At 48.1% G+C, this 21,994-nt stretch overlaps 4 protein-coding genes across 7 annotated transcripts in view; 1 reads left to right on the top strand and 3 right to left on the bottom strand.

Annotated features, from left to right (window-relative positions):
- LOC117581042 (flotillin-2) overlaps positions 1-21,994 on the top strand; it is an 84,516-nt gene that overhangs the window by 21,387 nt on the left and 41,135 nt on the right. The gene's annotated exons all lie outside the window — the stretch shown is intronic.
- Positions 1,001-8,554, bottom strand: LOC117581029 (glucose dehydrogenase [FAD, quinone]). The gene is made up of 2 exons (XM_034267859.1): positions 8,321-8,554; positions 1,001-4,115 (listed from the first exon to the last, which is right to left on the bottom strand). Exon 2 carries the CDS (start codon positions 3,827-3,829, stop codon positions 1,643-1,645), a length of 2,187 nt encoding a protein of 728 aa, XP_034123750.1. The 5' UTR covers positions 3,830-4,115; positions 8,321-8,554; the 3' UTR covers positions 1,001-1,642.
- LOC117581036 (glucose dehydrogenase [FAD, quinone]) lies at positions 11,838-13,949 on the bottom strand. Its single transcript, XM_034267865.1, has 2 exons — positions 13,801-13,949; positions 11,838-13,729 (listed from the first exon to the last, which is right to left on the bottom strand). The coding sequence occupies exons 1-2, from the start codon at positions 13,915-13,917 to the stop codon at positions 11,957-11,959; spliced, it is 1,890 nt and encodes a 629-aa protein (XP_034123756.1). The 5' UTR covers positions 13,918-13,949; the 3' UTR covers positions 11,838-11,956.
- On the bottom strand, positions 13,904-14,752 carry LOC117581045 (myb-like protein AA). The gene has a single exon (XM_034267879.1). The coding sequence runs from the start codon at positions 14,729-14,731 to the stop codon at positions 13,931-13,933; it is 801 nt and encodes a 266-aa protein (XP_034123770.1). The 5' UTR covers positions 14,732-14,752; the 3' UTR covers positions 13,904-13,930.

Here is a 21,994-nt window from a genome sequence, read left to right as displayed (position 1 = left end):
GCCCATCATGTCCGCTGATCGTGGCGTATTTTGGATAATGGAGCAGCAGCCGATCTCAGTGCAGTCTCTGCGGCATTCAGGCCTTGAACTTGCCTGAACCGCTCCGCTCCCTCCACTCCGTTCAGACCATTGAAATGTGTGAATTGCGTTGAAGCAACTTGGACATTTACATTAATTAGCCACAAAAATGTAGATTTTGTTGGTCTCCATCTGGTTTCTTGGAGCCTCAATTAGAACATTGGCCAAGTGCCTCCAAAGTCGGACAGGGACTGATCGTTTGGCATCGGAAACTGCCCGGGAAAAAAAGGCATTCAATATAATTTGCGTTGATTAGAGCCGCGCAGAGTTCCGGCTTCCGATATGTTCGCGTGTTAGCATGAAAACTGTTGACCAAGGTTGTGCTCTGATGGTCTGATGGTCCCTTGTTCCGTTGCTCGGGGTCTGTCAGAAAGATGATTTATAACCCCTTGATTGGGTTGTTGTTAAGTTGTTCGATGTCTGTGTCTGTTTCAGTTTTCAGTTTCCAGTTTCGTTTTCTTGTATGGCGTTGCGTTGTGACAACCAGCTCACAGTTTGTTGCCCATTCGAGCTGTGAAAATGATTGTCTTGTTGCTTAGAAATAGCCATAAATTAATACCATTTTTTGCCTTTGTCCTCTAATACGAGTGTTGCGTGTTGTGACGTTTTTCCAGCTGAATGGCCGCTCCCCAATGTTAGGCTATCATTTCATTTTTGCCTCAATATTCTTAGAGATGTGAGCGTGACTCAAATGACCAATATTCCGGACAAAGAAACGTGCAGAGGGAGGTCCCAGGACTGTTACCTTCAGTCCATTGCCTCCCAGAAATTTCTTGCCATCACTAATTCCCTTTCAATGTTGTGGTTACCTCATTTCCGTTGCCTGCTTTTGGGCTGTCTACCATGTGATAATACCTCCCATGACTATCTGGCCTGAGTATTCCCAATTCATTAGCTAATTAATTCGCTGCCATAATGTTTACGTTTATGCATATTTAATTTATTAAATAGAATGTGTTCTTCGTTTAAATAATGCGCATGCGGGTGTATGGGAATTTTCTATAAATAGTCAAAGAATATTAACTTAATGTAAACATAACTTAACGACAAATAATAATCAAAATAATAATATTACAAGACAATAAAAAAAAGGTTAACTAGAGCTAGGAATACAGATTTAGGGACATTATAAACTATGACTCGATTTCATCATGCTTCTTTCTTCTAACTTCTTGCAATGGAAAAGGTGTCGTCGGGTAGAGTGTAGACTGGAGAATGGAGAGTTGAGAATGCCTGGGAATGGGTCTACAAATTGTCAAAAGGAATCCGTGCAGAGCAGCTGGAAATGTGATTCGAAGGAAGCTCTCGATTGGATGCAACTTTCAATTGATCCACAATGAAAGTTTGTATGCACTTTTGTGTGTATAGAACAATTCTTGTAAACTTTCTTTGGAGACTGTTTGTTGCTGTGTGGCTGAGCTCCAAGGAGAGAATACTTTGATGAATGGCAACATTGATGCTCGTTTGGAGAGAAAGTAAGAGCGAGATCTCTCTCTCCATGTGTGTGTGTGTGTAAAGCTAATGGACCCCTGAGCACTGATCTGGAGCTGACTCTGTGTTTGACCTAACTCTCTGAATAGGTGATGTTGCTGCTGCTGCTGCTGTTGCTGTTGACAATGTTGCTGCTACTGGCAATTATGTTGCTGCTGCTGCTGTCAAGATTGTTGCTGCTGCTGTCAAGAATGTTGCTGCTGCTGTCAAGAATGTTGCTGCTGCTTTCGAGGATGCTGCTGCCAATGTTGCTGCTGCTGCTGCTGCTGCTGCTGTTGTTAAGCAAACTGTTTATGTTGACGGCTTGTATGCTGCTGGCTGCAGCTTCGGTGTCGCCAGCGCCCACTGTTCGACTTTTTGTGCGCCCAACGGAGGCCTGTCGCTTCACTTTGTACTCTGGATTGGTGAGCCAATCCTCCTTGATGAGATCGGCACCCTTCTCGGCAATCATGATGACAGGTGCATTCGTGTTGCCGCTGCTGATGGTGGGCATGATGCTGGCATCGATGACCCTCAGGCCGCGCACGCCGTAGACGCGCAGGCGGGGATCGACCACGGCCTCGGGGTCCCAGGCGGGTCCCATTTTGGCCGTGCCACAGGGATGATAGATGGTCATGGATATGGTACGCACATGACACTCCAGATACGCGTCCGAGAGGAACTTGTGCTGCTTGCAGTTGGGCAGCGGCTTGCGCCACAGTCGCGATCCGAACTGCTTGAAGACCTGCGCCTCGGCCACGCGCAGCGCAATCTTGGCGCCCTCAACGAGGGTCTTGGCATCCAGCGGATCGTCAAAGTAGTTCGCATTGATCAGGGGATAGTGGAAGGGATTCGCCGTGCGCAGCTTCACCGAACCGCGCGATCGGGGCCGCAGCAGCAGCGGCATTATCGTCCAGCTGTCCTTGTTGGCAATGGGATGGTAGACCTCCTGATAGACGGACTCCTTCAGGCCCAGCACCTTCTTCACGCGCGCCCCATTGTCCGAGTTGATCGAGGCCGGCGCCATGTGGAACTGAATGTCGGGCCAGTCGACGCTGCGATTGGAGTACGGTGTGTGGACAAAGGCCAGGCCCTCGACACCGCCGAGCGTCGTCATGGGTCCGCGTTCGCGCAGCACATACTGGAACGTGACGGCGGTGGGATTGAAGCGATCCTGGATAATGGCCACCGGCTTGTCCACCAGAAACGTGAGTCCGCCCATGCCCACGTGATCCTGCATATTCTCGCCCACCGGCAAGTCCTGCAGCACGCGTATGCCATGCTGCTCGAGATGTTTCCGTGGCCCCAAACCCGACAGCATCATCAGCTGCGGCGTGTTAATTGCACCCGCCGCAAGGATCACCTCACGGCGTGCCGCAATGCGATAGACCTTGCCGTGCTTGACAAACTCAACGGCCTGGGCGCGCATGGTGCCCGGCTCGATGATCACGCGCGTCACGTGGGAGTTCATCGAGAGATGAAAGTTCTTGCGCTGCCGTATGGGCCGCAGGAAGGCCTTGGCCGTGGAGCAGCGCGAACCGCGTCGAATGGTGCCCTGGGCGATCATGAAGCCCGACTGCTGAGCGCCATTGATGTCGCGATTCTGATAGCCCAGCTGAGTGCCAGCCTCCACGAAGGCCGCCACCAGGGGCGAGTGCCAGGGCGACTCCTGCACCGTGAGCAGCCCTCCACGGCCATGGTAGGCATTGTTGGCCAAGTAGGGATTGCGATTGTCCTCGGACTTCTTGAAGTAGCGCAGCACTTGATCGTAGTCCCAGCCAGTGTTCCCGAGCGCTGCCCAGTGGTCGTAGTCGTTGCGATTGCCCCGCACATACAGCATATAGTTGAGGACGGAGCTGCCGCCCAGGACCCTGCCGCGGGGCCAATTGCAGCGATTGTTCTGCATGCCGAGACACGCCTTGTTCGAGGGCTCCGTCTTGTAGGCCCAGTCCAGTTTGCTCAGCTGCAGATAGGCGGCCAGCGAGGGCACGTCCGAGATCTCATTCTCATCCGGCCCAGCCTCGATCAGCAGCACCTTCCACTTGCGCACCTCGCTCAGCCGATTGGCCACCACCGCACCCGCCGAGCCACTGCCCACCACAATGAAGTCGTACTCCGGATACAGATTGAGCTGGTCCAACGGCCGCGACTCGGGATCCACTGCATCGTAGCGATAGTACGTGATGGCAGCCAGCATCAAGGGTATCAGCCACAGGCCCGTGGTCACCACGCCAAACGTCGACTTGATCACAGTCGTTATAAACAGTAAATTGAGTACCATTTTGATTTCGGACTCGAACTACGACTAACGGAATGGAAATGTCTGCAACGGAGATTCTCTCTCTCCCTCTCTCTCTCTCTCTCTGTGTCTGTCTGTTCTTTCGCTTTGTATTTTCTCTGTCGCTCGCTTCGCTCTGCGTTTCTAGCGTTTCTTTCTTTTGTGCATGGCGCAGCTCTGGTCTCTGGTCCCTTCTTTATTGTCTTTCCGCTAAGCTGTCTCCTCGTTTGGTCTTTGTTCCTTTGAGTATTTTTCTGCTTCTCCAGTGCTAGTGCTCGTCGTTGGCCAGCTGGAAAAAGAAACAGAGAAAACATTTTAGATGCATGTTCGGCCAGGGTTCCATAAAACTCTGAAATTACCAAACCAATTTGTAAGCTAGGATTGAGCAAATTACAGAAGCAGAAGTTTTTAGACCTTATGGTCTAGTTCTTAAGCCAACGATTATGGCTCGTCAGGCATTTCAATTACGATTCATTTCGATTGCTTAAATATGAACCAAAAATTGGTTAATTGCATTACCAAATGCAGTGTTGCCACAGCCAGGCAGGCAGACAATTGCATCAGCAGACAGACAGACCAAAGCGTTGTGCCACCTGCACTCCCCCCCCCCCCCTCTTGTGTGTGTCTGCTTTGGACTGGACGACCTTGAGCGAGCCACAAATCAAAGGGTTTTCCGTTACATTTTAATGTATGTAAGTCACGTATGCATGTGCCTGGGGATGATGCATCAACAATGTTGCTCGATAGCTGCTGCTCATATCTGCCATTTGTTTGTCTTACAAATGCGTCGGCCGTTGTCTCGTTTTTGTCGTATATTTTATATTACAATATTACAATATTTTGTTGTTGTTGTTGTAATGATGTAACGCAAAAACCCAAACCAAATCGTTTGCTGGATTTTGGGGGTATTCGTCGTAATTGGCGTGGCTCGATTGGGTAAAAGAAATACGAACATTTTTGTTGTGTTTGCTTTTTTTGCTTTCTGCTCTCTGCCTCTCTCTTCGATCAGCCGGCTCAAGCCCCGTTGCTATTTTTGGGCTTTGTTTTGGTTTCGGGCAGAGGGAGCTGTTGACACATGGCTGCTGCTGCTGCTGCTGTACTCCTCTGTGGCCGCTGCTGGTTACCGCCGTTGTTGTTATCGAGCGGGTGTTGAAATATCTAACGGCACTTAGCGCTTGTCTATCCAGTTTACACATACGGAGGGGGTACGAGATCTCGTTAGCTTGGGATAGGTTCGGGCTGCGCTGGAATGTGGCAAAACACATTCGCGAGTGGGTGAGAAATACATATGCCAAGTGTACATGAACGTAATGAGTGTGTGACATCGTTGGTAAATTCCATAAACATTTTTCTAATGTTCCAAAATTGATTGTAAGAAAACTCACAATCGAAGCGTCTATTCCATGGAAAAAGCTTTTCGAAAATGGGGAATGGGGAAGAGAGCAAAATGAAGTCGTCTCAGGGAGAGCAGGAAATGGGGGAGCATAACATGAGGGCAGATAAAAGTCTGAAGAAGATTAATTACGGGACAGCAACATGTTGACAGAGACAAAAAGCTGACACGGTCAAGTGTTGCTAGAGAGTAGCAGAAAGGTGGAAGTGCACTCGAATGATCAACCGAGTGATTGATGCTGTCCACTCGGCGATAAACGGAAACACTTACAAAAAGTTAAACCAGGAATACCGGCAGGGGGAAACCTTTGGAACACTAAGTGGCAAAGTTGACCCCCAATGGAGCTTATGATTCATTCGAAATTTATTTTTCTCTAATTTTACTTTGTTCTGCCTCTGGGCAGCCTCAAATTTCGGCAAACCTTTGCCGTGCCTCTGACATAATCGGTTTCAATGTCGATTTCTTATCACTTCAATTAGCCAGCGAAAACCCGACGTGCCACTGCTGGTGGCGCTGTCCAAGTGAAAGGCCGCCGCCACCAGCAGAGACCGAGAGACTGGGCCAACCGCTTCCACTCAAACCTTTCCTGGCGCTACTTCGATCCAACCGCAGATGCAAGCTGCAGAGATACAGATACATCCACAGAGTCTTGGAACTGCTTTGGGTTCCCATTTCTCTTTACAATTTCTCATTGCTTGTGGTTTTTAGGGTTTACTTTTCTTGTGTTTTTTGTGCAAAAATAAGCGCGCCAGCAACAACCACAGAACTGAAACAAATTGTTGTAAAAATGTCGAAAAACAAAAAATAAACGCGGCACGAAATTGGGTCAGCAGCGACAGTAAACGAGTTTTGGCTAAGACAAGGAGAGAGGTAGGAGGGAGGAGGGCTGCTGCGATGTGTGAGGCTCCGGGACCAGGCAAACCTGTTGGCCCGGACCGGCCCGGAGTTAACTCTTCCCTGATGGCTGCCCCTCGCCTGCCACAACCTATGTACGAGCAGCAGCAGCATTGACATGCGTCATTATAATGGCAGTTAAATAGTTTTGTCTTACACTGCCAAGGGGTGCAACAGTCACTCGAAGATGAAGTAAATAAAAAGTAAACAAAATGTACACTGAAAAGAGTATTAAAATCGTTTTGCATGAAGCAAATGTCTGGACTTATGTTGCTGAACTGGAAAGTGTATCTGCAGCTTCGACACAAATGTTGTTTGGTTGCAGCAATAAAGTGTCTTTTTTTTTTGTATACATATTATTATTTTTTTATGTGGCCAATTAGACTTCCTGTCCGGCAGTGAAGGCCATGATCAAGACACTGAACTCGGTTAGCACCCACACAAAACACAAACCAAAATGCAAACCACTTTGACAGCGATGATTGAGACAATTAAAGTGATTTTCTTTTGCCATTTTGTGCGTTAATTTGGTGTAAACAAACGCATGACAGATGGAGAGACACTGACACTCAGAGTTCATGATGATGTAGTGGCGTCAGCTGGTGTCAGTCACCTTGGTGTGCTGTGGTGTTGAAGCAATTTGCTGTTGCTGTTGCTGTTCTTCGGATAGGGGAGATGTCATTGTGTCAATGACTCGACGCGATAGCAGCTAAAGGCCGCAGCCTTTGCCTGACTAACAGTGCTCACAAATGCTGCAATTAATTCGGCGGTGCAGTGTAAAATGTTTAATTAGTTAGCGGAAAATTTCATTTAACTGCAACAACACCCATGGAAATTGTGGCAGCAACCGTTTGCTGTCTGTTGCCCGTTGCCCGTTGCCACTGCCACTGCGTGCCAAGTGTTAATAAAGCTATGCACTGGCGATTATCGAACAACAAATCGAATAAACAAGTCAAAAAATATATTGAGAGAGGTTTTGGCAGGCAGCAGGAAAGCAGAAGCAAAAGTGAAATGTACTGCTAAAGGTCCTAGCTTTATAATTTTCATTATTCTAACGATATTTGGAGCCCAAAAATCGATAGATCTTGACCATCAATCCAACTGAAGACTCATCTGATTGCCATCGACTCGATTGAAATTGCCCAATTTCGCTTTAGCGCTCAATCAACGTTGATTGAGTATAATTTTACTGCCATTTTGATTGAATTTGTATGCCCAAATCTTGAGCACAGAGGTGACTGCTGCTGTTTGGCTGTTATGTGGCCGGGGCGTGGCCCCAAACTCTCCCACAACATCTCTTTCTTCTTCCCTTCCTCGTTCACCTTTTCACTGCGCTGTTGTAAATGCTAATTTTTATGGTTGTACATGAACATGAACAACAATTGTTGCCGCTGCATGGTTTGATGTTGCTGTTGCTGCTGCTCAGCCTCTTGTTGCTGTTGCTGCTGCTGTTGCTGATGTTCAGCAGCAACGACGACAAATCTTTGTATTGTCTTCGAGTTGCAGAGGGTTCACGTCTGCGCCCCGTCCCCCCCTCACGAAACATTGGCAATGCACAGCAACCGTTAGAGACTATTGTTGTTGTTGGTGCTGCTGCAACATGTAGCCTAGTTATTGTTGCCATGAACATCTTTCTTTGTCTGCAAACATTGTTGATGCTTTGTCATACCCGTTGCTCCAATTTCGAGCAGAAAGGAAAAATCCCTACATTTTGCTAGGGAATTGTTCGTATAAACCATTACTAATAGCATGTGAAAAACAACTACAAAGCGTTCTAGGAAAACGCTTTTACACAATCAAATGCAGCAGAGCAAAGCGCCGAGGGAGTTACCCCTTTTCGATACACTGAACTGTGCAGCGTTCTCCCTTGTTTTGTAATTTCTTAGGGTTTCAACATATGAATGTAAGTGAATGTCTGTTGAATGCATCTCACAATACGTTGCAATTGTTTTTGTTGTTGAATTTAATTCACTGTGGTTGTGGTTGCACCACAAACACGACATGACACAGGCTGCACTCGAGTGAATCTTTTTCAACAACGATTGCACCAACAACAAAATGGAACTTGCACCGGCAACAGGTGTCGCACTGTCTGTCCCAGAAAAGTTATCTTCTCCCACTCCCACCCGTTCGTTTTCTCTACCGCAACACTCAACCCTCGTTTTTGATCACTTGTCACTTTTGTTGTTGTTGTTGCTTTTGCTTACTTGCAATTCTCGGGCCACGCAGTTTGGCACTTGGCTTTCGTACACTCTTTTCGGCTCACAAGCGGCGTTATCCGGCGAAATCCTTGCGTGTGCAAAAGGATGCAGCAAGTAGTGGAGGAGGAGGAGGAAAAAAAAGCGAAAAAAAATGTATTCAACCGCTGACTGCGTCTGCGCGGCTGCGTTGCACGTACTCAACTGAATGGAGCGTTTCGCTTGTCGCCGCGAAATTCGGCCAAAAACGAAGTCGTCGATGAAGCAACAACACGAAAAGCAGCAAGCAGCCAGCAGCCAGCCAGCAGCTAACCGCAAAACCAGCAAGCGGCAACAAAACTAACAACAACAAGAGTCAGCGCAGCAAAATCCAACAACAAGAGAGTTAAGTATGGCCTGCTCGAGTGGTGGCTCGACCATGGGCATACCTAGTACTCTGCAGTGCATACATGAGAATGGAAATTGTAGCGCCAGTTGCTCCCCTTCTAGGCCCGATTTCAATCAATCAAATGACTACATAGAATCTGCAAAAAATGCATTCATTGAGTGATTTATGTATGCGAAATTCTTTTATTTTATTCATACCCTTACAAGAACACAGCAGACCCTGCTAATCCATGATCAATGTTTAAAGGGTAAAACAACTAGAGAAGCGAGATCGAACCAGCTGTTGCATATTATTGGCACATCGGGGGTCTGCAGTCGAACATGTTCGATGCTCTGATAACGGAACGGGAACGGGAACGGTGGCTCCCATGCAGTTCGAAGCATCACACGAAGATGTCTCCAAGTGAGCGAGCAAAGAGAAGGTCAAACTAGTTCGTGAGTGGGAAAGCGGCTGAGTGTGGGGGAGAGAGAGCATAAACAGTCTTTAAGAATAAATCCTGAAAGAACAAATGAAGTTAATCGAAGAACTTGAAGAAAGTTTTATCATAACATCAAAAACGCTTTCAGCTTCAGTACCGGTGGGTGTCCGTCCGCCCCGCTCGCCTAGAAATACCCAGAATGGGTTGGCCGAAAGACAAGCCAGAAAATGGCCAAATGAATTTATTAACCCATAAACATGCCTGAGAAAAGTCTTTTTTTTTTTGCTCGCTCTCTCCCGCTCATTTGGATTTTTCCTCGGGCAACTTTTGACTGTTGCCTGGCCGCCGGCCTGTGCTTTGTCAACGAGTATAATTTATGTAATCATGAGCCAAAAAAGCTAAAGAAAACAGCACAAAAGCCACATGATTTAGGTAAGCTGTTGAAATATGTATTTCATAGCGGCTCTACCTCAATCATCAGCTCTATCTCCCTCGCAATCGCAATGCCAATCGGCTGTCTCTTTCTCAAATCGTTTCGTTTCGTTTCGTTTGGTCTCTCTCTCTCTCTCCGATTTGGTGCTGCTCGTACAGTGTGTTGGGTGCTAAAGTGCAATTAGTGCAGATCAAACAGGAAAGAGAGCAGCTCTACGCTGCCTCACGATGGCTTGTGCTTCCACTCTTCCATAGTGCATCCGAACTTCCACTTGGCCAAAAGCTACACAATAAAGACACAAACATTTCAAATATTGGGGAAGCAAGTGCATCAGGGCAGGGTGGAATCAGCTTGAGAGACAGTAAGGAAGCAGTGCACAGGCGCAAGTACCGCCATAATAGATCGAATTAAGAGGGCAGCCAACTGGCAGTTCATTCCAGCTCGTTAGCTGGAAGTTAGCTACCATCGCTGCCTTTTCTGTGGCTTTTTCCATGGAGTACGTGAGGCGCGGCACCTAACACCTTGCCATCTATGACATAAGCAGCAGGCCTCAACATTTTTGTTGTTGTTTCTTTTCTTTTGACAATGCTCCCGCGTCTCGTGCTCGAGCCCCACGGTCCAGTTTGCAATGGAAATTATATGCCTTGAATGATTTTGGGTGTTCGGTTTTCGTAGTGCTGTTGCAACTGCAATTGGGCGGCAGCCACTGAGGCATAATGGACCGAAATTAAACAGAGAAGATATTATTCAATCCCTCAATTGAATTTCTTGGGACTTGGCTTTGGGTTTTGCGACTTCCTCAACCATGGGACACTGAAGGATTGAGCTCAAGAAATGCTCCATCAATCGTTAGACAAATCAGCTGCAAACAAATACTCAATCTAATGATTGATTGCAACTCATTATTTGCTTTTATTTTGATTTTATTCATACGACTCGCTTCCGTAATCCATTTTATTTTTTAGTGTTTTATTTATTTTATTAGCCATCCGCCCATTTGGTTGCACTCATCTCATCTCTCTCTTGAACTGAACTCTCTTAGTGGTTTAATGACCCAAATTCGTGGCCACAGACACAGATATGAGTGTCCCATATCCCATATCCCATATCCATTCGTGGAGTGTCATCATCATCGCTCATGATCGTGTGAGATCTCTTCGGTTTGCCATAACACTTTCCATTTGCACGCCCCTCTCCGCTGGCTCTGCGTTTCGTTCAAATGAAATCAAATATTTGCCCAAGCTTTGTGTTTGCCTGCGCCGCTCCATGTCTGCGTCTCTCCTATCTGTTTGATATTTCTCTCTCTCTCTCTCTCTCTGAAGGGTCTTATATAAGAGACAAGTCCAAGCGCTTTGGGTGGTTTATGGCACCGCAATTTGTGTGTGAGTCTGTTTGCGTTTCTGTTATTATTTTGTGAACTTTATTGCCAATACGTGTGCTGTGCGCGAAATTTGCAATTGCAATCGGTCATCCCATGTGCCAGGCGCCATTAGCAGACAGTTGATAATTGTCTGGCCTGGCCTGGCCACATCGACGACAGGCACCTACATACGAAATAAAACGTGGCAGCTGTTGGCCAAACGGTGGTGTGGTCAACAGCAGCCGTAACCTTGGCACACTTGAGACAGCGAAACTAACGGTCCAACACGGAAGCCACGCCCATGGCCAGCGGCGGAGGAGGCGGAGGAGGCGCGGGCACACGGAAATGCTCGACCATAATTGCTGGGAAGTTTCATACACACTTTGGCTGTGTGGCAAGTGGCAAAAATGGGGCGGGCGTGGTGCCAAAATAACGCAACTTTGTTTTTGCCACAAATTTGTGGGTTTGGGTCTATCTATTTGTGGGGAAAATCGTTGGGGATTTGTGTTAAAGTTGCTTTGAGGCATGGACATCTTAGAGCTTCAATCCAACTTGCTTTCGGCCAAAAGCCATGGCATGCTTTTGGCTGCTGAACTGATGCAAAAGCGTGGCCTATGCCACAGGCGCGGGCAGACGAGTGCCTCAATAGAGCTGACACTTTGCCGAATTATCAGCCACATTTTGGAGTGCTGCTGCTGATCACTTCCTCCGCAATCGGCACTTTCGGATGAGTTTTGATCGCTTGTAAAACTCACCAAAGAGCAAAATAAACTCATTGGAAGAAAACCCGAACATAAATTACATAAATATTTAATAAATTTGCCAATAGAATAACAAACAAATACAAATACAAATACAAATACAAAAAAAAAAAGTAAAACTTAAAAGTAAACTTACGCGATTAAAACATAATTTATGCAGCGATAGAGGGGCGTGGAGAGGGAGAGGGGAGACGTAACAACAAAAATTCATACGATTAATTCATTCACATTTGACTAGTTGAAACATAAATTAGCGATAGACAATGCAGGATGCTGTGGGGACAACTAGGAAGTCGAAGTCGAGGCCACCAGTGGTGGCAGCGGGGGTGGAGTGGAGGCCGGTGGCGTGGCTCTTCGGGCACCCCAATCCTCCTTGATGAGGTCGGAGGCCTTCTCGCCAATGGCAATGACCGGGGCATTGGGATTGCCATTGACAATGGTGGGCATAATGCTGGCATCGACCACCCGCACGCCGGACACCCCGTAGACGCGCAGGCGGGGATCCACGACGGCGGTGACATCCCAGCTGGGACCCATGCGACACGTGCCCGCCGGATGGTAGATGGTGAAGGTGAACTCCTTGATGCAGCACGCCCAGTAGGCGTCCGACTGGAAGGGCAGATGCCGGCAGCCCGGCAGCGGAATGTTGTGCAGTCGCGAGCCGAAGCGCTGGAAGGCCTGCGTGTTGGATACATTGATGGCCAGCTTGATGCCCTCGACGAGCACATCGATGTCCTCCTGGTGGGCAAAGTAGTTGGGCATAATCTTGGGCTGCTGCTGCGGGTTCCGCGAGTTGAGCCGCACCCAGCCGGTGCTCTTGGGCCGCAGCAGCAGCGGCAGTATGGACCAGGTCTCGCTGTGCTGCAGCGGCTTGTACACCGTGTTGTAGAAGCCATCCCGCAGATTGAGTATCTTGCGGATCTGCTCCCCGCCGTCCGAGTTGATGGAGCTGGGGCAGAAGTGGAACTGCACGTCGGGCCAATCCACGGCCGGATCCTGGTACTTGGTGTTCAGGAAGGCCACACCCTCCACCCCGGAGAAGGTCATGGGTCCGCGCTCGCGCATTATGTACTCCATGGAGACGGGTATGGTCTGGAAGCGATTGCGTGTCACGGTCAGCGGTGCATCGACCACGAAGGTGAGGCCGCCCAGGCCCACATGGTCCTGCATGTTGTTGCCCACGGGCAGATCCGAGATAACCGGAATATTATGCTCCTGCAGATGCTCCGCCGGACCCACGCCCGACAGCATCAGCAGCTTGGGTGTGTTCAAGGCGCCCGCACTGACCACCACCTCGCGCCGCACAAAGACGAGCTGCTTGCGGCCACCGCGCATGTACTCGACGCCAATGGCCCGCTTCTGCTTGTCGAAGAGGAGGCGCGTGGCCTCCGCATGGAGCACCACATCGAAGTTCTTGCGCTGGCGCACCGGACGGATGAAGGCCTTGCCCGTGCTGCAGCGTGCGCCCCGTCGGATGGTGCTCTGGGTGAGCATGAAGCCCGTTTGCTGGGCGCCATTGATGTCCCGATTCTCGTAGCCCATCTCCATGCCCGCCTGCAGGAAGGCTATCGAGAGGGGCGTGCGCCAGGGCGCCTCCTGCACGGTCAGATAGCCGCCCGTCTCGTGGTAGGGCGTCTTGGCCAGATACGGATTGCGCACGTCCTCCGACTTGAGGAAGTACCTGAGCATGCTGTCGTAGTCCCAGCCGGGATTGCCCAGCGCCGCCCAGTGGTTGTAGTCGTTCCTCGAGCCGCGCACATACACCATGGCATTCAGCACCGAGCTGCCGCCGAGCACCTTGCCCCGCGGCCAGAAGCACCGGTCGCCCTTCATGGCCTGACAGTACTGGCGCGTCGACGAGGGCGTCGTCTGGTACTTCCAGTCCAGCTCCGTCAGCTGCAGATACCCCGCCAGTGCGGGCACATCCGATATCTCCGTCTCGTCGCCGCCAGCCTCCAGCAGCAGCACCGTCCAGTTGCGCACCTCGCTCAGGCGATTGGCCACCACAGCGCCCGCCGAGCCGCCGCCAATCACAACGAAATCATACTGACGTCGGATCTGGGGAGAAGCACGGGGAAAAGCGATTATGGAGGAGCCACGAATGGTTGCTGAATGTGCAAAGTACTCACGACAGATGGCTCCTGGACCTTGTTCTCGGGATCGACGCTTTGATAGCGATAGAAATTCATGCCGATCGCCAGCAGCGGTATCATGCCAAGCAAAGATGTCATTGTGCCAAACGCCATGTTTCAGTAATTGTCAAATCCACGGATCCTCCTGGCAGTGTTTGCCTGTCGAAGTGGCACCCGTGCCCGCTCCCGAAACACTCGATCGTCGCCCACTCGTGGCCAATGCCGCTGAGCAAATGGAGCTGGTGGTTGTGGCTGTGGCGCTGGCACTGGCACTGGCCGTGTCACTGCCGCTGGCCAATATCTTTGGCGTGTAATTCCTTATGCCGCCGGGGCGGGCCGACTTGAAGTGCGCACGCGCCCGTTCGTCCTCCTCCAAGATGTCCAGATACGACTTGATGTAGAGGTGGTGGCTCAGGTAGTGCTTCTGCTTGTCCAGCGACCGATGGGACTTGCTGGAGGACACCAGGGAGCTGCTGCGGCTGCAGCTGCTGCTGCTGCTGCTCAACGCCGACAGCGAGGACACGGAGGAGCAGTGGCAGGACGAGTTGTATATGCCGCTGTCCGAGCTCTGGGAGCAGCTCCGCTGCAGATACTGGCTGTTGAGTTTCGCGTAGTTGGAGTCCGTGTCCGATTGGCTGGCTGGCTGGAGGATCTTCGTACGCTCGTAGCTCTGTTTGCTCGAATCGTACTTGTGCCGGAGACGATAGTTTTGGCTGTTGTTGGAATCAGTATTGGTGTTGCTGTTGGAGTTGGACGACAGTTGGCTGCTGGCTGTATAAATGGGCTGCTGTTTGCTCTCTTGGTTGTTGCTGTAGAAACTCTTCCTTGCTGGCTGCGGCAGTGGCTGTGGCTGTCGTTGGTGTTGTGGTTGTTGGTGTGGTTGTTGTTGTTGTTGTTGATTTGCTTGTTGGGATATCTCCTGGCCCATATTTTGACCGAAATATGAACACAGCTGCAAAATACAAAAACAAATTGTTGAAATTAGAGCAGTAAACTTTGGTGTATCTATTGTTGAAATCTATGCGGCATATCCATTGCAATCCACCAACGCGAGACCTACTCGAGTTGATTATTTGCCGCTTCAAAAATTGAGCAAGCTTCAAGTGAGACTTTGCGGGCGTGGGAGCCACCAGCCCGCTATCATTTGCCATACACAGCGAGGGTAATAATTGATGAGCATTGTTGAATGTTTTCTCAGTGTGTTGTTGTTGTTGTTGTTGTTGTTGTTGTTGGTACCCATGTTGCATGGGAGCATGAGACGACATGCGAGCGGCTTTCTAGCGGAAGCCGCCAAAGTGGGGAGCAGCCTTTGGCAATCGTTAGCCAATAGATGGCGCACAAAAGACTTAGGCAACGAACTTGTTTTCATTTTTTTCGCAGCAGCAGCAAACAAAAGTTATCAAATCGAATCCCAAATCCGAAATCCCAAATACCCATGTATAAATATTCAAATGATGTCAGCTGCATCTCATTAAACCGACACGATGCTCTCCCCCCTCCATCTCTTCATCTCCTCCTCTGCTGTCCTCTCTTTTGTGGCATCTTGCATGTGTTCCTCTCGTTTCTGTCTTTCTTTTGGCGTCTGCGCCTTTTTCCTAGCGAGTTTTTCAAGTTCAATGCCGTTGGCCAGGCGGAAAACAAAAAAAAAAAAAAAGCAGCTCAAAAGTCTCTCTCTCTCTCTCTCTCAGTCTTGGCCACAGTCAGTGTCTCAGTCTCAGTCACAGTCGACGTCGCTGTTGATATTATTTTAAAATGCAATTTCGTTATTTCGTTCGTCGGCATTAATTGCTGCCCGTTGTCCAGCTTCAACTTGGTTGGAGCTCCTGTTGCCATTTGCTGTTTCTGTGGTTTTTCCAGTCCACCTCTGCCTCTCTGTCTCTCTGTCTTTTCGATTGCAGTGAAAGCCGTGTCCGTACAGCGCCAAGCGACATCAACAGCCACGATCGAGCTGAATCGAGCTGGATCCGAGCTTCCTACACAAACCAAACATACTCGTCCGTTCGTGCATGCAATCCTCTGTTGAGTTTCAAGTGTATTTGGGATACCCTTTCGGGTGGTTCATCGGTTGGAAGCAACTCCAATGGAACAAGCATAAAACGTCATGCACATGACATGCATTTTGTTGCTGCATTCACAAGCATTCTCTTTGCCCTTTTCGCTTGTGCGTCTCACAAAAAATAGTTGAATAAACATTTGCAGATATGCAAGAGCCCGCTTATGGAATGATTTTAAATGTTCCAATTAAGTCTGAGATTTATTTCTGGTTTCTATGGCTATTTCTGGGCACCGCTCTGCCACTCTGTCACGGCACTCACATAGCAAAAAATATAATTTAAGGACGGAGCGAACTGCGATTAATTAACCGAAAATTGTTGACTATATTTAGCCGCATAAATTGCTGCTAATTAAACTGTGTGTGAATGCTGCCCGTTTTTTGTACAAAATCCACACACTCGTGTGTGTGTGTGTGTGTTGATGTTTGCGCGGAAATTTCGCTGAGCAAATAAAAGCGAAAAGAAAAAGAAGCGATTTGAACGGCTCGGCGGTTGGCATGTAACTGAGCCAACGCCAAACATCATCATCAGCGGCAGCGGCAGCGGCAGCGGCAGAAGTCGTTTTGGCTAAAATTAAATCAAAACTCATTCACACAAAATACCCGTTTCAGGCGGACAGACGCAACAGATGCGTGCAACAGTCAGCAGTCAGCAGTCGGCAGTCGGCAGTCGGCAGACGCAGCTAATTTATGCAACGCCCTTGGGGCGTCCACCCAAATTTGTCTGGCTTCAACACTGCTTGAGCAATGTAGACCAGGCCCCCGGATTGCTGCAATCCACCAGCAAACATTGGAAGGTGGCTGCAGTTGCCGAATGATGATTTCAATGCCCAAAACTAAAGCTGACACATGCCATTGACATGTTCCCAAACTGGGGGCATAGAATCTCATCTCATAATTGTCATCAAATACCCATCTTTACATCACATTGATGTCTGCTGCTGCTCTCGCTCCCTGTTGGCTCTTTCTCAGCGTTGAATTATTATGCAATTCACACATTGTTCGGAACTGGTCTCGGTCTCGTTTACGGTCTGCTTAAGACCGTCCAGCTGTCAGTCAATTATGATTCGACAGCTTTTAATTATGGGCCACAGTTTATGCAGCATAATTGATGACATTAACGGGCAGCTTTTTGTTTACTTTTGTGGCCCTAGACACAGGTCGGGTCGATCCCGGTCGATCCCTGCGCTACCTCCGGTTACAGTCAACGCTTTCTCGACATGCGGCTGCGTCATGCTACCGTGACACATTAAAGAAGCTCAACCAACTCTCAGACCTTACACGAACACACGCAGACACTTGGCTGGCTCTTGTCGCATTTCCGTGGCGTGTGCGTTGCACTTTATGGCCATGTTTATGCCACACATTGGCTACGAATTGGGTTTGGGTTTGGCTTTGGGCTCTCATTCATAAGTATTGCGTAGACTTTCATTCTTATTTCTAGAATTTCTGCTAGCAATAAATAAATTTAATTCGATGCAAGTAGCAGAATTTTATATTGCCAAAACTCTTCCCTCACCTCTTGCATAATAGAATTCTTTCTAAAATATTTACCTCGTGAACCCTATAACAATTTCCCATAGCGCATTCCCAGTTCGTTGTGGCTGAGGGACTCATCTTTGTGTATTTTGTTATGGTCCCCAACGCTTTCTGGCGGCGTTTTTTAATTGTTTTATGTATATGCAGTGCCAGTGCCAGTGCCAGTGGCAGTGGCAGTGGCAGCCAACACGAGCTCCATGATTGCCTCTTTATGGCCGCGACGTGCACAAATTGATAATAATTCGCACAGAGGTGTGAGGCGGCTTGGCTACCGACTGCTCAATGGTAGAAAGTGTGAATACTCCACATGAACAGCCACAAGTCCAAGCCGAAGTCCGCAGTGTCGAGGCGTGCCTGGGAGGAGTCTTGCATAAGAATGTCACTTCTTAGCTGCCCTTCCCACTCTGTCCTTTGCCCACACTCTCGCTCTCCCTCTCTCTCTCTCTACCCCGCTCAGTCCGAAATTCGGACTTGATTACATCAGCAAAAAAACCACAAGAAAAAAAGTGAAAATGATCGCTGTAATAAGTACAGTCGAACTTCCTTAACTTGAACCATCTTCAGCTGCGCAAAAGGAAACAAAAGAGCAGCCGCCACCCATGGCATTTATATGCTGCTGATCGGTGTCGAATTTGTGGCAATTTCTTCCAGAAAATTCCACAAATTTTGCAAGTGGATGCCAGGGAATGTCCTCAGGGTTTTGGTACTTGAGGAGGCTGCTGAATCCTACGAACTGTCCGCTTAGGAGAGCTTTTTGAGTGATGTTTTCATACAGTGAATCGATGCTGTGCATCTGTTATTATTATAATTGTAATGGCATTTATTTAGCACATTTTTAACCCAATATTTGTACCCATTTTTGGATGCACTTGCCTCAGTTTTTTGTGGTTTTTGGTTGCAGCGGTCGCCCGTCTCTGTTGTTGTTTTCTGTGTTGCGTTTCTCGTTGCGTTTGTCCGTGCGGCATCAAGTCGAAGTCGAAGTGGAAGTGGAAGTCGTACCCCACGGCTGGCCACTTTCCTTTGTCTCACACACGAGCACCATGACGACTGCTCTCTTTCATGGCAGAAACAGAAACAAAAATGGTAACAAACAAATAAAAACAAACAACAACAAAAAAGACACCAAAAGCCCTAGATCGGAGTACAAAGTTCGTTTCGATTTGGTTTGGATTTAGCAGCACAGTAATCTCGAAAGTTTATTTGGCATTTGTGGCTTTTATTTTATGTAATTTGATCGCGAATTGAATTGAATTGAATTGAATGATCGCTGAATAAGAAAAAACACACTCCACGCTGCCTGCGATACGCACGCCACGAGCTCGTCTTGTTCAATGAGCAACTTGGACAGGCGGCCGCTTTTTTTCGGCTTACGGCTTTCGGCCTTCGAAAGCTTTCCGCACAAAATGCAGCAACAACAACCACACGGAGCAGGCGGCGAACAGCAAACACGAAAAGAAAGCTGCCTGCGCGTGCCGAAGCTTTGGATACCCTAGCAGCTACAACGATCAACTTTGAATGAGTTTTATTACACTCCGGAACAACAATTTTCTTCAACTAAACTTGTCCCTCGGCCAGCATGTGCTTGTTTAATCTAGTAATTACATTTTGTATTATTTTGCATATTGTTGGATCTCGCTTGAACTTCGTTTGCTGCCAAAACGCATCTACCCTCTGCTGTTGGAAGAGCATGGCAGGCGGAGAGCAGCTTCAAATGCCGCTGGCATGACCAACCAAGACAGTGCCCCGCGCCCCCCCCCCCTGCACTTTCGTTTTCGTTTTCATTTCCATTTCGTTTGTCTTCGGCCGCATCATCGGGCTGGCTGGGCTGTCTTCGTCTCTTTGTGTGTTTGCTACGTGCGCGGCTCAACGCGAGTGGATGGTAAGGGGAACGGCTTTAAGCTGCGCCAAAAGCTCTGCGGCTGCTCTGATGGCGCTGGCGCTGGCGCTGGATCAATGGTGTAATAGCAGAGCAGAAAAGAGCGACAGTTGGAGATTGGAAAGAGAAACAGGCCTGGAGGCTTGCTTTGGCTAAGCCAAAAAACCGAATCTGATCATCCAAATGATCGATCGATCGATCGTTGGCCAACGATCAACGCTTTACAAGTCTGGCAATCAATTTACTGTTTTATTATTCACAATTCTCCGATTCATTCACCGATGCAAGCGTTTAACGAGGCCGCAAAGGTTGCCGCAGAGCAGAGTAGCCCCATTTTGGCATGCGATTTCCGGTGTTGCCTGTTTCGTACTCCATTGAATATTCGTTTAGGTTTCTTCAAGCCTTTCTCATTATTTTTATATATATTTTTTGCTCGTATTTGGAAATATTTTTACTCGCAAAATCAGTGAGAAATTCTTACCTTCTGTTGCTTCTGGCACTCACTCTGCTCTCGAATTTCCAGTGAGTGCCACTCCACTCCACACCGCTCTTCACAGATCATTCGTTTATTCATTCATTTATTCATTAGCCGAGCCAAAGAGTTGAACTGCTCTGTGAACTCTGCGCACATTATCAGGTGCAGTCACAGTGGCCCGCCATTGAGGAGCTCCCTCGAAAAAAAAAAACCAAAATAAATGTGGCATTGGGAGGGGGGCACAGGGGGGGGGGGGTCTGTTGGTGGGGCCTGTGGGGTCTGAAGTTTTCTCCCAACAAAGCCACAAGCTGGTTCCGCTGTGCTCGTATTTACTTATCTATTTATTTTGTGCCCGTACTCGCAGTCGTACATTTCTTTTGCCGGCTTCCGACAACCAGGCCAAGAGTTGGGCACCCAAAAGCAGAGCTTGACACTGCCTCGGGGGGTCTTTCAGGTGGGTGCGGACCGAAATGGAGACTGAGACTGAGACTGAGACTGAGCCTTGGAACTGGGAGAAGCCCCCAACGACGTGGGCAACTTTCATTTTCGTTCAGATGGCCGCGAAAATTGGTGTGTTTTTTTGTATTTTGGACGGTCATTGCGCCTTGTCTGGGAGCCATGGCATATAAATATTTATGTGTTGCACTTGAGAGCGCGCTGGAATGGGAATCTATCTGGACAGCCTTTGGAGGCCGCTCAGATTTATGGGCAGTTTCCGCGACCCAACATCCAGCTGCAGCTCCAGCTCCAAGCCATGGCCGCAGTCTTAATCGAGTAATTAGCTGAGGCTCGGCGTTGGTGGCTTCTTGTAATGCATTTTGTTAACAAAATATTGGTGGACGCACAGCAAAATGAATTATTCAATGCGCATCCGATTCGATGGGCGAAATTAATTAAAATGGTATTTCCAGCTGGAAAGTATTTACGAGCCATTCCATCTACGCACGGTTAACTGCTTCGAACCCATCGCTCATGTACGAATCAGAAGCAATCGGCGGCAGAGAGCAGCGTCTAATTGTGAACATTGTAATTGGCATTTCGGATCGGATTATGCATTATGGCACTGGCATTGGCTGCAACGCATTTGAGCGCGTCTAATTGCAACTATCCTGCTCGCAGATTAACTTAACTTAACTTCTCCGCACTGGACACAATGAGGAACTCTCTAATTATGTTCAAACATATTGCATAACGTTTAATTGAGGCGAGTAATGGCTGGGAAATGCGAGTAAACGAACCAAAATGGTTGAACATTTTTCAGCCAGGAAAAGGGAATGCTTTGGTCACAGAAGATTCTGCTCACAGATATTTCGACTATGATATTTTGTGCCCATTTTCTTCTGGCAGTTTTACACAAGATTTGAGTCTATCTGCATTCCATCAAAGCTTATGGCCACCTCAGCCAACAATTGGAACTTGTTTTGCCTTTTTTTGCATCTTTTTCAAAGTCTTAAAGTCACTAGAGGTGTGATTCTCTTTGTGGTTGCCTTTGCATAAGTTGATTCCGCGTTGTCAGCTATCGAATAATTGTTACCAATTTTCCATTTGATTGATTCGAGTCTGATGTCAAGCCAAGCTTAAGCTGCGTTTCTTTTGGCTGGTAACAAGCTTTCACAGTTGCTTTCAACCAGTCAGCTTTAAGCTCACAATTTTAATACTTACCGCTTTCGCATTTCGTTTGCTTACTAATGTTTTTTCTCTTTTCTTTTGTTTGCAGGTAAGCTTTTTTCCGAGTCGAAACTACTATTTGGTGGCTGCAAGATCTGCCAACTGCTGAAACATTGATCGTGATCATAAATAAGCTGTAAGTTTATTTCGAGTTCCATGTGCTGGCGGGGTTTAAACTTGCACGGAAATATGAACAGATTTTAAGCTGCTCCACCACCAGTGGCTTTTAGGCTGCCAGTGTTTGCACAGTTTCTGAAAAACTGTGGACTGCTTTGACTGCTAGAAACGTACAAAAGAATTAATATCTTATGTGGCTATTGGGAATTTATATCCCATATTATTCCAGTGCTGAGTATTTGAGTAAAATCTTTAAATCGGAATGGATTTTACTTTTTCCTTCTAAAAAATCATTAGCCTGTTCTCCAACCCCAACGTTGCGAGCCGCTTAGTCTGTCTTACAACCGCTAGTGGCTTCACAAACCTTTGGAACTGAAACTCTACAAAACTGTGAAGTGGCTGCCAAACCATAATGAAATGTAAACCCTCCGCATTTTGTCCATTTTCGATATCAATTTATTGT

Source organism: Drosophila guanche, unplaced genomic scaffold, assembly GCF_900245975.1.
Source record: "Drosophila guanche unplaced genomic scaffold, DGUA_6, whole genome shotgun sequence".
NCBI lineage: Eukaryota > Metazoa > Arthropoda > Insecta > Diptera > Drosophilidae > Drosophila > Drosophila guanche.
Note: the sequence above shows the minus strand (reverse complement) of the source record. Positions and strands in the feature narration are given on the sequence as shown.